Source organism: Epinephelus moara, chromosome 23 (assembly GCF_006386435.1).
Source record: "Epinephelus moara isolate mb chromosome 23, YSFRI_EMoa_1.0, whole genome shotgun sequence".
Classification (NCBI taxonomy): Eukaryota; Metazoa; Chordata; class Actinopteri; order Perciformes; family Serranidae; genus Epinephelus; species Epinephelus moara.
In genome coordinates this window covers 28,178,813-28,194,952 of record NC_065528.1, presented here as the reverse complement: position 1 = coordinate 28,194,952, position 16,140 = coordinate 28,178,813, and the positions used below count along the sequence as shown (strand labels likewise).

The 16,140-nt window shown below is 39.9% G+C and overlaps 1 protein-coding gene across 1 annotated transcript in view; it reads left to right on the top strand.

Moving 5' to 3' along the window:
• Positions 1 to 15,611, top strand: part of nrip2 (nuclear receptor interacting protein 2) — an 82,220-nt gene extending 66,609 nt beyond the window's left edge. The window contains exons 5-6 of the mRNA XM_050036848.1: positions 7,288 to 7,340; positions 10,022 to 15,611. Coding sequence (XP_049892805.1) covers positions 7,288 to 7,340; positions 10,022 to 10,138 — 170 coding nt within the window. The 3' untranslated portion in view covers positions 10,139 to 15,611. The remainder of the gene's footprint in view (positions 1 to 7,287; positions 7,341 to 10,021) is intronic.
• The last annotated feature ends 529 nt before the right edge of the window (positions 15,612 to 16,140 follow it).

Here is a 16,140-nt window from a genome sequence, read left to right as displayed (position 1 = left end):
TATTATATAAAGGTTAACCCTTTTTCTTTAAGTTGTGTGACATAGCGTTAGCTTAATTTGGCATTAGGACCAGATCAGGACAGTTACTTTACTTGATTAGCTTAAAAGAAGGATCACTTTTTGAGATATATATCTCATTAAACATGTTCGTAACAGTAAAATATTGTAAAACAACTTATTACCTGTGGAATGTTATTCCCTTCTGCTCGGTTTTAACACTTCTTTTGTTCGTACACCCAAATGCAGAGCAAAATGTGGCATTTTTGCCGAGTCTGACACGGGTCTGAACCGGTCAGAGCACCTAGGCAACATGGCGGCGGTATTGACGCATCCCACAAGCCAGGGTGCGGCATCTATGTATATATATCTATGGCGACTTCTAGCGACTTTTAGGACAGCCAATAGCTACTTTGTTGTCAACAGTGCCTTTAAGTATCATCTCAATTTTTCTAGAGCTGCCCGGTAGCAACACAGCATGAGTCACTGCTAATTATTGACATCAACACAGAGGCTATTGTGAAGCCGTTACTCGTTACAAGCAACACAGCATATGCTACGGCTAATTACTAATTAACAAAACGGACGCCGCGCGCGCGCACACACACACACACACAACACGGGCCACGACTAATTACTGACACAGAGCCTCGTGCTCAGCCGCTATCTCAACTGCTAACCACACAGCATGCGCTACGGCTATTTGCTAACTAAACGGGCGCGCGCGCACACACACACACACACACACACACACACACACACACACACAGGCCACGACTAATCACTGACACAGAGCCTCGTGTGAAGCCGCTAACTCAAGTAACGTCACAAACAACACAGCATAAGCTACAGCTAATTGCTAACTAAACGGACGCCGCGCGCGCGCACACACGCGACACGGGCCGCAACTAATTACTGACACAGAGCCTCCTGTGAGGCCGCTAACTCGTTACAAACCATGCAAAACGTTCACCAAGCGCCATGAATGTGCTTCTGTGGGGGTGAATGTTATAAAACTTTTAATAATTTCTTGCATTTCTTTTTACTGAAAGTTTAAAAAGTAACGTAAATTAAGACCTAAGGACTGTAACTAATGTTAGGCTCGACTATCCTGTGTTTAGAAATGTTACAGACATAAATTAATTTCTTCTGAACCAATTTACGAATTGGGTTAGATTAATAATGTGATAAATACAACCACTTATCTTATTTCATTGTTCCTCGCCCGCTTCCCGCCTGCTCCTTGGCAGCCCCTCATCCAAATGACGTGCTGTTACTGTACTGCCGCCAGGCCTGATCCTGACCTTGCCAACAAACAGTAGTCATCCGCCATTTCTCCTTTCACCGTTCTCAATCTGCTCAGCTAGTATACCTCTTCTTCTGTTAATAGACAGCTGCAACCGGGTGGAGCCCCTGCTCAAGTTTTTAAAAATATTATACCATAATTATTAGTCCCTTATCAGATCAAGACGAAATTTCAACCAGCACTATTTTTACGGCGCATTAATATTGCTGTCACACCACGATCATGATCAGTTTCTGAGAGATCCGGTTAACACTGAAAACTCATAAGTCTCAGTCTGTTAAGTGTTGACACATTGAAATTTCCATTTCACTGAACTGGCTTAAAACCTTGAGTTGGGATATCAATAACTCATTAAGTTGAAATTTCATAACTCATTATGTTAATTGGAAGTAAATGATAGAAACAAGTTATGATAACTTATTGAGCTTAACAATTTTTACAGTGTATTTGTTGCATATAATATATAATAGCTATGTTCACAATATATTCCTTTTATTTATTTAAATGTGAATGTATGTTTTTATGTAAATGTGATTGTAGCTAATCTTAAAACCTTACTAAAACAATTGTTGTGGGATCAGCATCAGGACCAAAAGATGCGACCACAACAGGAGGGTCCATTGAAGGCCTGGCCCCCAACACCTCATGCATGTCCCCAAAGAACTGCCAGGTAGCAGCTGTGACTTCACCGCCATCAGTTCCTGATCCTGTTTTGGGGTTTTTTAGCTCCTGCAATAAACACACACATACACACATAGTAATAACTTAATATTACAAATAATGAAAAGAATTACAAATGATGCTTTAAGGCTTTTTATTTTTTACAGTAGACCTTGAGTAATTGTGATGGAAAATGGGTTAAAGAATACATGCACACATGAACTGTCATGCAACTCTGTAAGTTAGAAACAAATTTCTCTGATTACCTTATATTATTTCTTTAAATTTTCCCACTTTATGGAAACCTGCTGTGGGGTGATTTTTCCCTCCAGACCAAGTTCTCTGATCAATGTCCTGTATGATAACAAAAATGAATAGTAATGAATAGTAAATAGTAGTAAATGAATAGTAAATGAATAGTTAAAACCAAGGGCGTAGGTTTGATTTTCACATTGGTAGGGACATAAAAGTGCTCCATGGCGGCGACCTGTACGTTGATGATTTTTTAATACAATTTCACATCATGCGAAACTGATCACTGCTTTATAATGCATATTTAGATATCTACACTAAATACAAGAATGACTTGGTTAATGTATTCTCTAATGTTATCAGTTACATGAATATACACTGATAACTTCACCACATCTGTCCGTATGTGCTTCCCAGGGTAAATTATAATACCTATGATTATCAGGTTTTAATAGAATCTTTTTCAGGCCCAGTGCTACCCACTTGATAGCATATTGTCATGGTTGCTTCGGTCAGAGACGTAGGAAGGAGGCAGTCCTTTTCTCAGGCAAAATTTGACATACCTGCAAAGGCTCCTTAAAATGAGCCATGATGTCTCCCTAGCCTTCGCACTTGTTGATGGCAGAAATATTTGGGCAAATCAGCTGTCAGTCTTACTGAGTCGTTTATGTATAGACCTAAAAAGCTTTAGCTAGGCAACAATCAAAAAGGCAGAAAACAACTCCAGGATCTTCAGAATATTTTTACTTACCCCTAGTCACAATGCTGAATCTCACTATCAACATATATCCTTCACGATTCAATCTCACCTGTGAGGCTCCTATCTCTCCTCTATCTCCTCCTGTCTCTCTCCCTGCCTCTCCTCCTCCATCTCCTCCGTCTCCTCCAGTCTCTCTACTACTTGTCATCTGACATAAAATATATTGATGCAAGACATGTGAATAGTGGGACAATCTGAGATGCAACAGTCATAGATTTTGATTGTTGTAGCCTGAGGAAAACATACTGTATCTTTTATAATTGTGTAACTCATTAAACAACATCTGAATGTATATAGGCTAAAGAACAGCCATAATGTCAACACAAGTTAGTCATCATGTTAAAAATAAATAAAATAAATCAACAAAAATGCAAATGCTCCAAAATCATTATAATACAACTGTGTGCAAAATGTTGCACTTACACCCAATATCTATTACATAAATATGACTCAGTGTTCTTACTGGGTGTTTTTACTGGGAGCAGTGGATCTCTATTCTCCTAAGTCTCTCCTTCACACACCATGGATGCTGAAGACTGTCACTGAAGGAGCTATTATTTATAGTGTTTACACTTTATTTATTCAGACTGTTTCTATCATGTCTTCTTACTACAAACATTAATGTGAACTGTGTCATCACTACATGACATCTATGATTGCTGATGGAGCATGTGAAGTGGAATTTCATGTTCTCTGGCATATAATATTGATCTAATAGTTGCCAAACTTAGCTCAGCTATTATTAGCTCGTTAGCATCTCATTATCTAGCAAAGAGTTGCCAAGGAACGCCATTCAGTTAGCCTAACATCAACATGTGTTGGCAGAAAATACGATTTTTTTAGCTTATTTACTGAACCAACCGACTCACATCTGTTTTCTTTCTTTTCATCCAGTTTATCAACGACTGTTGTTGGTGCTGGGCCTGCTGCTAATTTTTCAGCCGCCAAATCTGCACGTGTTTGTTTGTAGAATGTGAATTTGAAATGTACGCTGTGCGGGCGACATATCAGGACCATAGACAGTCACAGATCACTGGCGCGCGTTCACACTCGGCGCTCTGGTGTGGAGCGCTAACGGTGACGCGCATGTATGTGTCGTTCCAAAGATACTGGATTACTACAAGATGGCCCACCTACAATATATTCCCACTGTATGAAATGGTATACATTTCCGGTCTCCTAAGTAGGTGTTGTCCCCCGTACCCCAGTCAAAGATGATGGAGAACCGCCTATCAAAGACGAGTATCCCCAACCTCACTTCTGTCAACGTGTGTGTACCCTTACTGGCTGTAAGCTAAATAAATAAACGGTCCATGAAAAAAATATTTTTTCCAGCGGATGTCTTAGTTACAACATGATTGAGCTAACTGGAGTAGTTTCATGTCGTATCTGACAACGATCGCTTTTAACAGATGACGTCCTGATGTTAGCTTTGCTGCTGCTGTTAGCTGTCCCTGTCAGCTGCAGCCACTGATGCTTTCTAGACATCGTGATTTCCCAAAACTGAATAAATACCACACATAGCAACACAAAACTGCTTTGCTAGCTCAATCATGTTGACAAAACACAAAACACAGATGTTTGTATGCGATCAAGCAACTTTGAAACAAATGACTCACTCCCAAAGTGGTTTGGCAGCACTTTTAGATCTTTGGAAACGCTGCTCATTATCTGCTCTATACCGAATAAGCTGTCTGGTTTGCTGAGGAGTCCCTGTGATGATGAAACATAGGGGTATTATTGTAACATTGTTCAGATTTCAAAGAAACCAATGCTATTGCTTGCAATTACTATAAACTATAAGGGTGACAAACCCAAATTATCAAAATGACAGATATGTTGATTTTGTTGGGCATGACAGAACAGGTCAATCATACTGAAAATAGACAGGGAAATTTTTCATGTAGTGTTTTCCTTCTTTGTCTCCCTACTATGACAATAATGGTATTATCACAGCTCTTAGGCATGCAGAGATTGTAGGTAATGTTCAGTTTGGCCGGGGAGGCCTGGGGCTTGGCTCAGGCAAACCGGTATGGAATAAAGCAGGTCTCAAAGATAAAAAAAAGCTGGTTGTGGAACAGATGCGTAGACAGGAGGAGATATTAAGGGGTGCAAAGCGTTCCCTGCCATCTTGCCGGTGATTCGCAAGGCATTCTGGGAGATTTCCCGTAGCACTTGCTTTGGAGTGTGCCTCTGAATAAACTCCTTTTGGAGGGCCATATAGCCCTAGCACTCCGCCCTTGCCCTTTCCCTTAACAAGAATCGGGACATCCCTACCCCTATGCGTGAACGCACAAAACGGAGGGGTAGGGGCAAGTGGTAGGGTTAAGGGGTGTATTGGGATTGGGCCTTGGACAGAGAGTTTGTTTTTCTCCGTCTCTAAATCCTGTCTTTCCAAAAAAGTCAAACTATTCCTTGAAAGTCAAACCTGATTTCCAGAGTCCCAAACCATTAAATTATAGAAATGTTACTGTGTCCTTGCTTTGATTAATCTCAACCTCCCTCCCGTTATTCAGTCCTAACAAAGATAAAGGACCACAAACACAACTAGAAAAGCACTCAGAGAAAGAAAACACAGACTTGAACATTTAAAAAAAACCCGTTATACTCCCACAAGATCAGGCCCCCACCACTAGACCAGAGGCCATAATAAAAGCAATGGCATCACATATTAATAAAATTCAGCTATACATGTCTGCACACATGTGAATGTGCGCATCTGAAACATATCTAACCCACAACAGACTGAAATATTTCCCATGTAGCTCCTTTTTCTGATGCCGTATACGAGGAAATGTTAAAAGACAGAGCTCAATAATAGTCCACCTTGATGCAGGTAAGGAAAAACATAAATAACCAAATTGAAATAGTCAGATGCATGTGTCACCTGGTAAGGTTAGTTTAGGTGAACAGGGGAGCTCATGAACTTTCTTGACCTGGGAAAATAGTGTGCCAAATAATAATAATGAACACTAATATAACAATTAATTACATTTGAACAGATTGCAAAATATTTAATTTAAGGATTTGTAACACATTTAAAAGAGAGAACAATTTAAAAAGCCTAAAATGAGCTGATCTAAAACTACAAAAGCACTCAGAGAGTGCAGACCTCCGCCAAGTAGGTGATATTCCCTCCCCCTCTGCATCAGATTTTGCAGCCTGCATCACAGTTAGGTTATTTGCATCACTATCATTATTAGGTTATATATGCCTTCACCATGGAGACACTGTGGTGTATTTATTTCGTTTTTATTTTGTACCAACACAGAATATAATGTTTTTTTGTATTTTTCATTTTCTTTTTTTCCAGCACAGAACATTAATTTCAACTTTAGAATTACAACAGTATTTAGCATGTAGAACAAGACGTGCTGTCCGGCCACCAGATGGCGCTATTTTCACCATCTTTAGAAATTGGAATTGCTACTGAGGCTGTCAGACCATAGACTTTATTATTTTATCCACTTTGCTTCAACCGATCACCACCAAAATTTTATCATCTGTTCCTTCTCCCATTATCCACCTTTCCTTAAAATCTGTTCATAACTTTTTGAGTTATTTTGCAGACAAACAAACAGACAAACAAACAAACAGACCAACGCCGGCGAAAACATAACCTCCTTGGCAGAGGTAACAAGGAGAAGAGCCAAGAACAAAGTCAATGCAAACAGAACAAAAAACTAAAACATAATTCTGATTGTTCATTAACTAATTACATAAATAGCTTGCTTGACCTCTGTACTCACACACATTCCCAAATATCACAAACTATAAATGTGCAATCTAATTATATAAATGTATGTATGGTGTGTTCTGTACAGCCTAATTTTTTGCATCATTTTGATGGAGGCTCCAAATAAGCCCAATGGATTTCCTGTCCCTCTCCGCACTGCTCGTCTTTGTCATTCTTGTGTAAAAATAGAAATAAAAATAAAAAGGTTATAAAGAACTTGGTTTCAAAATCCGAGGGCTATTACACACATATCCAGATAATTGTGGGTACTGAAAGTGTTTCAGTCGTCCCTGGTCTCCCCTACTGTCTTGATCCTTAAAACACTTGCCTGACTCTTTCATGGATATTAAATTCTCACCCAGCTCCATAACTCTCTCTTTGCAGCCTCAGAACATAAACCCATCCTCACGAGTCCATACGCTTATCAGCACTCATTAACACAAGAATGAATAATTTAGTTGTGTTGACGATTTAACCTGGATTCAGGTTAATGTATGCGTTTTCAGATGAGGATGTTCGTGGACGGGAATCATAAATTCACTCTCTCTCCCCTTATCTTTCCTTTTTCACTTTCAGAGGATGAGGCGTTTGAGCTGTGCCTGGGTCTTCAGACTCTGTTGGAACTTAACGTAAGGTCCTCATTTGCTTTGCTAATATTTTCTCTGCCTTATCATGTGGCTTTTGGTGTTTTTTTTTGTTTTTTTTAAAGAAGCAGCTGAAATGGTCACATGGCTTTTAAAAATAAGCAAAAGGGAAGGAGAAGAAGAAATAAAAATGCTACTGTGGTTGAAAAAATATACAATTTCAGGGGGAAAGATGGAGGTAGAAGTTCTTAAAAAGAGATGTACTGTCTGTGGTGTTATCTGTGGGGAAAAGGCTGGTGTTATTTCTATCTGCAGGATCCCCACTGTGCAGGTTAAACCCAGATAAGAGCGAATTGAGGACATCTTGTGAGGTGGAATTTTTGAGTTTGCACATTTGAAAATGCAATTTAAACCTAATAAAAAATACTCACTGGGAATTTGAAGGTGGTTCTCGGTTATATCACTGTTATATCTGCTGCATCTGGTTAATATCCTCCTAAAAATCTAATTAGAGTGGGACTTCGGGGCATTCAGGGAACATGAGCTCTTTTTTTCTTCATTTTGTGAATTAGCCCTTAAGGACTTTGTAATGTAAGACGAACATTTCCCCTGAAGCTCACTCCTGCACTGAGCTGTCTCTGCAAATATTCATAAACAATAAGGTAATTCATTATGATTACTGGCTTATAAACGATCAGGGTTTACTGAGATTTTTGAGCGACAAAAGCAACTCACCCGTTTGCTACTGACTCAGAGATAAACATCGTCCTAATGTTACACACTTCGAGTGCTATGTTTAAGTGATTATAGCAGCTTCTGATGATATACAATCAGCTTTACTTCGTTTTTTAAGCAAAAACACCAACCATTCCCTTGTTTCAGCATTTCAAATGTGAAGATTTGCTGCTTTTTGTTTTATTTGATCGGTTATTGAACTGAATATTTTGGGGTTTTGGATTGTTGGTCCATTTTAATCAAAGACATTACCTTTGGATTTAGGATGTGAGGGGCGTGTTTCACTATTTTCTGCCTGTGTTGACTTAATATTAAATTAAGAGTCATCAAAATAACTACAAATGACACTGATCTCATCAGCCCAAGAAACTTTAAACACTCCCAGTGAAAACCAGTGCAGGCTACATGTTTTCAAGCCACTCATCCCAGCGCGATCAATACGTCACTGGCCAAGCATCAGATTTAGATGACATCGGAGTGAGCCTGGGTTGTTTTGGAGATGTGTTGGAGATATCGGCCATAGAAATGTCTGCCTTTCAAAAATACATTTGAAGAACTCAACATCAATGTCTCTTTCCAAGAATCATGACCTGGTTACTCAAGATAATCCACAGACCTTGTTGTGAGCAGCTTCGTGTAGGAACTATTTTCTTTCTACTGAGCTACACCTGCCAACTGTATCACTGCGCAGAAGGAAGCGTGCATCTACTCATGGACAAGAGGCTTGTAAACATTAATCGTGACCTTCTCGGCTAAGCTGAAACGTTAGCTAGCTTAGGGGTGCGAGGTAAGCACGTCCATGAGTCGATGCACGCTTCCTTCTGGGTCATGATTTCTGGAAAGAGACATTGATGTTGAGTTTTTCAAATTTATTCTTTAGGTGCTTTGAGCACCACAAGCTGAGTGTCATCTAGTTCCATTATATTGGAGAGAAGGCAGACATCTCTACAGCTGATATCTCCAACACTCTGCAACTCACACCAAAACAATTTAGACTGATAAACAGCACTACAGGTAAGAGGAGAAATATTTTGTTTTTGATACTGGGGCGAACTGTGTCTTTATGTAATTTTATATAATTAGTGAGATAATAATATTATCACTATGTTACAATCATTATCTTCTGAAGCTTCTTCAGGAACATATTAGTTATTCGTCCGTCCAGATGAACAAGAAATACTCTTAAATGTCAGAGGAACTGTAGCTGGAATGTTGAACCAACAACTAAGACAGTATGGTATTAACAGAACAATCATGTATAAGTGTATGCAACTAATGCGATGAACTATAGAGGGACTGGGTTTTTCATGGTGATATGGATAATTTACAGCATGTATCTCAGTTAAATTGGATGCAGACTGATTTAAGAACATTAGCAACACGAGGATAATACATGAATGTGATGTGTCGTCTTCAAATTGCTTTTTTGTTTGTTCAACAGTCCCAAATCCAAAGATATTCAATTACTGACAATATAAAACTGAGAAAAGCAGCAAATAATCACATTTGAAAAGCTGAAAATAAAAGAATATTTGGTGTTTTGTTTATTAAACTTCTGTCTACTGATGAATCATTTTATATCTATTGGAGACAGACATTAGAATTACAGTTAAACTAAAGGACAAAGCTAATTTGAGCAATGTAGTGCAGTGTTTCTCACTTTTTTTTTTGCTCGCAGTTCCTTAAAACAAGGCAAAATTACTTTCACTATCAACCAGTTTAGTTTTCCCTCCCAGAATGTTAATTTTTTTGTAATTTAGGAGTCCCCAGGGGGTAAAAATATCTCGTATTTCACAAGAAAATATCCTTAATTACAGAGAAGCCTGAATAAAGAAGGATTGTTTTGCATTGCAGAATCCATGTTCATTGTATTTTATCTTGCTAATTATCTGCTGACCCCTCAGATTTGTTGTGCGAACCCTTTTGGGAGGATTATCTCCCTGAGTCACGACCCCCACTAATCATGTTCCACTGTGTGCTTCCTCTCACAGTGCTGCCTGGACCTGAGCAGTCGGGTCCTGAAGCTGGAGGGCTGCGGCGAGGAGCTGCCCTTCCTGAACCCTTCGACCGACAGCCACTGCCAACACGACACCAACGAGAACCTGTGAGCCCAACTCGACGGCGGCAACCACTCCCTCGAGTCTCGACCGGTTGCAGCAACGTGGCGCAGTGCCGTTTGTGTCTGGACGAGTCCGATCACAGTGTCTCTCACACACTGCCAGAACATGGATGAGCATCGGCCACCGTCGTTCTTGAGTTTACATCATTGTGTTTGTAGAATTAAGACACTCACCATGATTATCTTATATTAAAATTAGTCTAGTTTACAGAGCGGGTGAAACCGATCCGATCTCTGAGAGTCTAATCATTCTTTATGATTATATTGTATATTAAAACCAACTTCTCTGCTTGGGTACACTGATGATCTTTAAAAGGGAAAACCATTATAATCAATAAAGTGAACTTTAGTGGAATATTTTGTGATTTGGCTGAACGAAAATGACTTTAAATCAGCAAGTAAATAAAAAGTGTTCACTGTAAATCACTGTAGATGATCTTAAAGGAAAAGTTTAACATTTTGGGATAGTTCTTACCAAGTGAAATGAGAAGATATCACACTCATGACTGTGCAGTAAATACGAGGGAGTCCCTAAGAATCTGTTTTTTCACCCGGGGCCGGTGCCTTACATCCTGCGCCACACAGAGCGTTGTGTGCTTCATGCACGTTTTCGTTGGCTCACTTTTTGGATAAATTAGCAAAACCATAGCTGAAAAAGTTGTTTATCCACCTAATATTCGCCTTAACCCTAAAATTAAACCAACAGAAAACCTCATGCCTATTGCTTTGTTTCCACTCCTGTATGTAACTGGTGTCCGCAGATTCGTAAATATACGGATGATGCCTCTAGTGTCCAACGCAAGGAAGTGCATTTCTTTACAGATGGATAGAAACCTGATAGAAACTACCTGTAGCCATGACGGAGAAGCTAATTATGTCCGTTTTTAGCCATCCAGTAGTTTGGAATATGAGCTTGGAACATTACTGGGACAAAAACAAGAGCAATTTTGTATGGCAACAAATACATGAATATGTTGGCCTGCCAGGTATGTGGCATCTTTCGTGATATATTTAATTAAAAAGACGTATGAGCGGTTAAACGAGTCAGTGACGATCTGACTGTGTAACAGAATAACATTACTCAGATGCACAATGTGTTCAAATTTGATAAACAAATTCTTTTTATTTAAACAAACTCACTTGACGACCAACAGGCAACTGAACAGAAGGAAATAGCCTGTTAGCTAGTTAGCAGCCTGTTAGCAAAGCTAGCACACTTAAATTTTAAACATCCAATATCATGGAGATTCCCATGGGAACGAATGGACTTCCGAATGCCTCATCTCCGTATATATACGCAAGTGGAAATAAGGCGTAACTGTAACTACAAATATAGACTTTTTTTTTTTTGGTTTATTTTTTTGATCATCAGTTTACGAAGATACATTTAGGTTTTTGCTTTCTGTAACGTTACTGCTAGCACTGCTCCAACCACAACTAGATTTTTACCTCACTGCTGATAAATTCTCTTAAATAAACTGACCATCATAATGTTACACGTTATGATGGTCAAAGTATGTAGATGGACTAATTTATGTCCAACAACAAAAATCTATGGGCGAGGGGAATCTGCAACTAGCAGACAGACTGGGAACAGATCAATCATTGAGTATACGGTCAATAAATTAAAAACACATGTACGGGATATTTCTCTGATTTTAAAAAGCTGGCTGTGCAGATTACGCCCTTACTAAACGTGACAAAAAAACCCGATCGACACTATCCAAAAGTGTTTCGCGCCCAATTATAAATCAGGCTGTAGTCATCAGGAGGTAGAGGGGATGGTGGATGGCTTGTCACCTAGGCGAGACGACTGCAAAGCTGCAGAACACTGTTTGACACCACCACACAACAAACCTGGTTGTGTTTTAGCGAGACACTGGTGTTTTTTCAGCGGCTGTTTAATCTTCAAATGTGGGTGTTTTTTAGCAAACCATCGCTGTATTTCCACCAGGAATAGTATGATAAATAGTGGCTATTTTCTTACCAAGACATTTATGTGTTTCTTGTGAAGACAGTGCCACGAAAAGTGGCAAAACATGAGCTTTTTCTAACCATCACCAAGTGGTTTTTGTGCCGAAACATATCCACACTTTAATCACAGCATTGTTGAAATGTAAAGTTTCAACGTATCCACGACATGATAACATACAAATGTAACATATCTGTGGTTTGTAGAAATGTACAATGCAAACGTAGAAAGTAGTCTGCACCTGGCTGAGAAATAGTCTATTAAATAAACCCACGTAACACCGCAACTTGGCATATTTTCCATTTCAGTGATCGTACGAATTAAACCATTAAACCTTGTTTGACTGACGTTTAAACTGAGCCAGGCTAGCTGTTTCTCCCTGTTTCCAGTCTTAGTGCTAAGCTAAGCTAACCAGCTACAGCTTCATATTTACTGTGCAGACATGAGAGAGTTATCAATCTTCTCAACCTAATCTCGTCAAGAATGTGAAAATATTTCTTTCCCAAAATGTCAAACTATTCCTTTCAGAATCAACATGACTTAACTATAAAGTGTCGGTACTCAGGATCCCCTTTCCTAGTGTGTAAGAGGAACATTTGAGAAGTTTTCTGTGTAATTAGGTTTGGATCAGGCTACCTCTTTTAGAGACAAGGACGGGTTCTCATCTAGAATTTTAAAAAGAGATCTGAGGAAAACACCACCTTTTCTGATGTACTTATATTCAGCTTTGTAAAGCCCCTTTGCTCTTTTTTTCCCCATCAAAAGACTGATGTGGTGAAGTTTTCCAGGAGCACATTTCCAGTCTGTCATGACAGCCTAGACTCAATTACAGTAGTTCCCTATAAATCCCTCCTGATAAAAATAGACGTCAGGCCAGCCAGCAAAACATATTTGACTCAGCTACAGAAATATCAAAAACATTCCATCTGCATGACTTTGTAAAGTTCTGCCTTTGTATAAGTCTGCATGTTTGTGTACTAGTCTGATTGTGTCTGAAGGGGCTGTATGTGTGTGTTTACGTGTGTATGCGTGCGTCAGGAGTCGAAGCAGGGTTTTTCATGCCTTGTTTTGGGCTTGTGTTTCACATGGGGAAAAAGTGGAATTCGTCCTATCTTCCCCCCGAACCGGTCCGCCGAGCTCCAGTCTGAACAAGCTGCCAAAAGCCGACCCCAGCTGCCTTCCCTCTCTGCCTCTTTCAGGAGATTTTCATCACTCGGCTGAGGCTGTGCTCTGTGCCAAGGCCACTCTTCAAACTCATCAACCTCTCTATTCAGAAGACCGGTCTTCTTTGTGTATTTACCACCTTTTTTTGGCTGATGTTATTAACTTTGACGCCTCATGTTTGTCACAAGAGAAGAACTCCCCACTACAGTGTCACCTGCCTCTCTCGTCTCTCAGTGTTCTCATAGTTTGGAGAAGCAAGAACTGCCTCAGATCATGCTGTGCTTTAACAACACCTGAGCCGTGCCGTGCTTTTGACTGTGCTACAATATCCATCAAACCTCTTCATGGACAACCGAGTTGCCAGAACAAACTTTGACACAGTACATTTCTACAAACCATGGATATACATTTCATATGTAGCGAATATGTTAAAACATGAACGTTTCAATTTTCAATTTCATGTTTAGACAATGCTGTGGTTATCATGAACTTTACACACAAAACCACTTTGTTAGTGTTAGGAAAACATCATTACAATACATGACTACAAAGCTTAAAACAACCGGTTTGGTTTCTACAAAAAGAGCTGGTAATGGCCCGACCTGTTGCTAAAAATTATCTGTTTTTGTCGCTATAAACACGTCCCAGATTCTTGTTAAAAAGGACCCACTCTTGTCATTACAAACATGGCTGGAAATGTTCTGAACTATCATTTAGAAGTACTCACTTTTGTCACTGCAAACACAGCTGAAAATGCCCCAAACTCTCATTAAAAAATACCAGCTTTTGTCACTGCAAACACAACTGGACATGCCCCAACCTGTTGTTACCTGCTTTTAAAGCTACAAACAGGGCTGGAAATGACCCAACCTGTCATTAAAAAATAATTGCAGGTGGACATGGTCAGACATGTCACAAAGAATACCAGCTTTTTTCCACTGCAAACACGGCTGGACATGTCCCAACTCATTAAAAACTACCTGCTTTTTTTTGCTAAAAACAGGGCTGGAAATGTCCCAACCTGTTGTTAAAATAATACTGGCCTTTGTCAGTATGTCGCGACATGTCATTAAAAATACCCAATTTTGTCGCTATCAATCACTACAAATACAGCTGGAAATGTGCCAGCGTGTCATTAAGAAAGACCCACTTTTGTCGCTACAAACACAGCTAAAAATGTTCCTAACTCTGTTAAAAATATCCAGTTTTGTCGCTACAAACATGGCTGGACAAGCCCCGACCTGTGGTTAAAAAATACCCACTTTAATCACTACAGATACAGCTGGAAATGTGCCAACGTGTCATTAAGAAAATACCAGCCTTTGTCGCTAGATACATGACTGAAAAATGTCCTGACAAGTCATTAAAAAAGGGAACTGCCCGTTATTCCGACATCCCATTGTTCCGACCATATTAAACCCATTGTTCCAAAGTCCATTCCGAAATCATCATGATGCCCTGTGGTTAAGGTCTGGTTAGGTTTAGGCACAAAAACCACTTGGTTAGGGTCAGGAAAAGATCATGGTATGGGTTAAAATGAAAAAGAAAGTGGCAAACACATAAGCCGTGAGCCTGCTTCACCTCAAGCCTTTCCCAGCTGACCCAGAGCCGGTCGCGGCGCACCATCAAGGCAGAAATACGCCCGCCGGTAGCCGTTCAGCACTGCGGACCATCGGACTAATGGGCTGTCGGACCAATGGGCTGTCGGACCAATGACATGGACCCATTAAAAAATACCCAATTTTGTCGCTACAAACACAGATAGAAATGTTCCTAACTCTTATTAAAAATATCCAGTTTTGTTGCTACAGACATGGCTGGACAAGCCCCGACCTGTGGTTAAAAAATACCCACTTTAATCACTACAAACACAGCTGGAAATGTGCCAACCTATCGTTAAAAAAGGAAGCTGGAAATGTTCTGACAAAAAATACCTGCTTTTGTTGTATGCTAGTCTCAAACAGTGGTCTGCTGCTTGCCAGCCGTCTCACTGAGGTGTCACACCATCCACCATCCCCTCCCCTCTCCTCCTGATGAGAAACAGAGCTCATACACATCTTATCTCAACTACGTCATATACATGAATCATACAATTGTAGCATATCCTTGGTTTGCAGAAACGTATAATGACAACATTTTATTCTGGTAACTGGGTTGTCACGGAGGTCATCATTGCGTAGATTGGCAATGTTTGTTTCTCTTTGATGTACTAGTGACCTTCCTACGCCGTATGAGAGGATTCAATGTATGACAGAAATTTATTTTTGGTGTTTCTCTTCTTCTGAACAGTATTTTCTCTGCCTAATAAAAATATGTATTCTGGCTAGCTCTGTTTATATTCATAATCTTAACGTTAACTGACACAACGTGGAGGAGTGACGGGCCTTTTGGAAGCACAGAGCAACATCATGTGAAAGGGCAGACATTTAAAATCTCTGCTCTCCCGTCTGTCTGAATAATGTGAATCAACAGACTGGTTGTGGGAGGACTCCGCTAAAGACAGAGCAGCCAGCTTCTAGTTTTACTGGACTTCACATTCCCATGGTCTGTCCTATGTGCCCTTCACTGGTACATCCTGCTAAATAAAGAAGCTTGTCATGTCAGAACAGAGAAAGCAGATGTTCCCACAGCATCAGATGGCTTCAGAAGTTCACCCCTCTGACCAGTGACGGCTCCCATCTCACTGTGTTGCCCTTCTTCCATTACACAGACAGAAAAAAATCCAAGTCAAGTCTGTCAGAGCAAGTCTCAGATTTGAAGTCCTGCAGGTCAAGTCCAAGGCTGTAGTGGTCAAATAGTCTTTTTTGCTCAGGAATGTTTCTGACTGAGTGAACCTGGAAGTATATAAGTGCAGC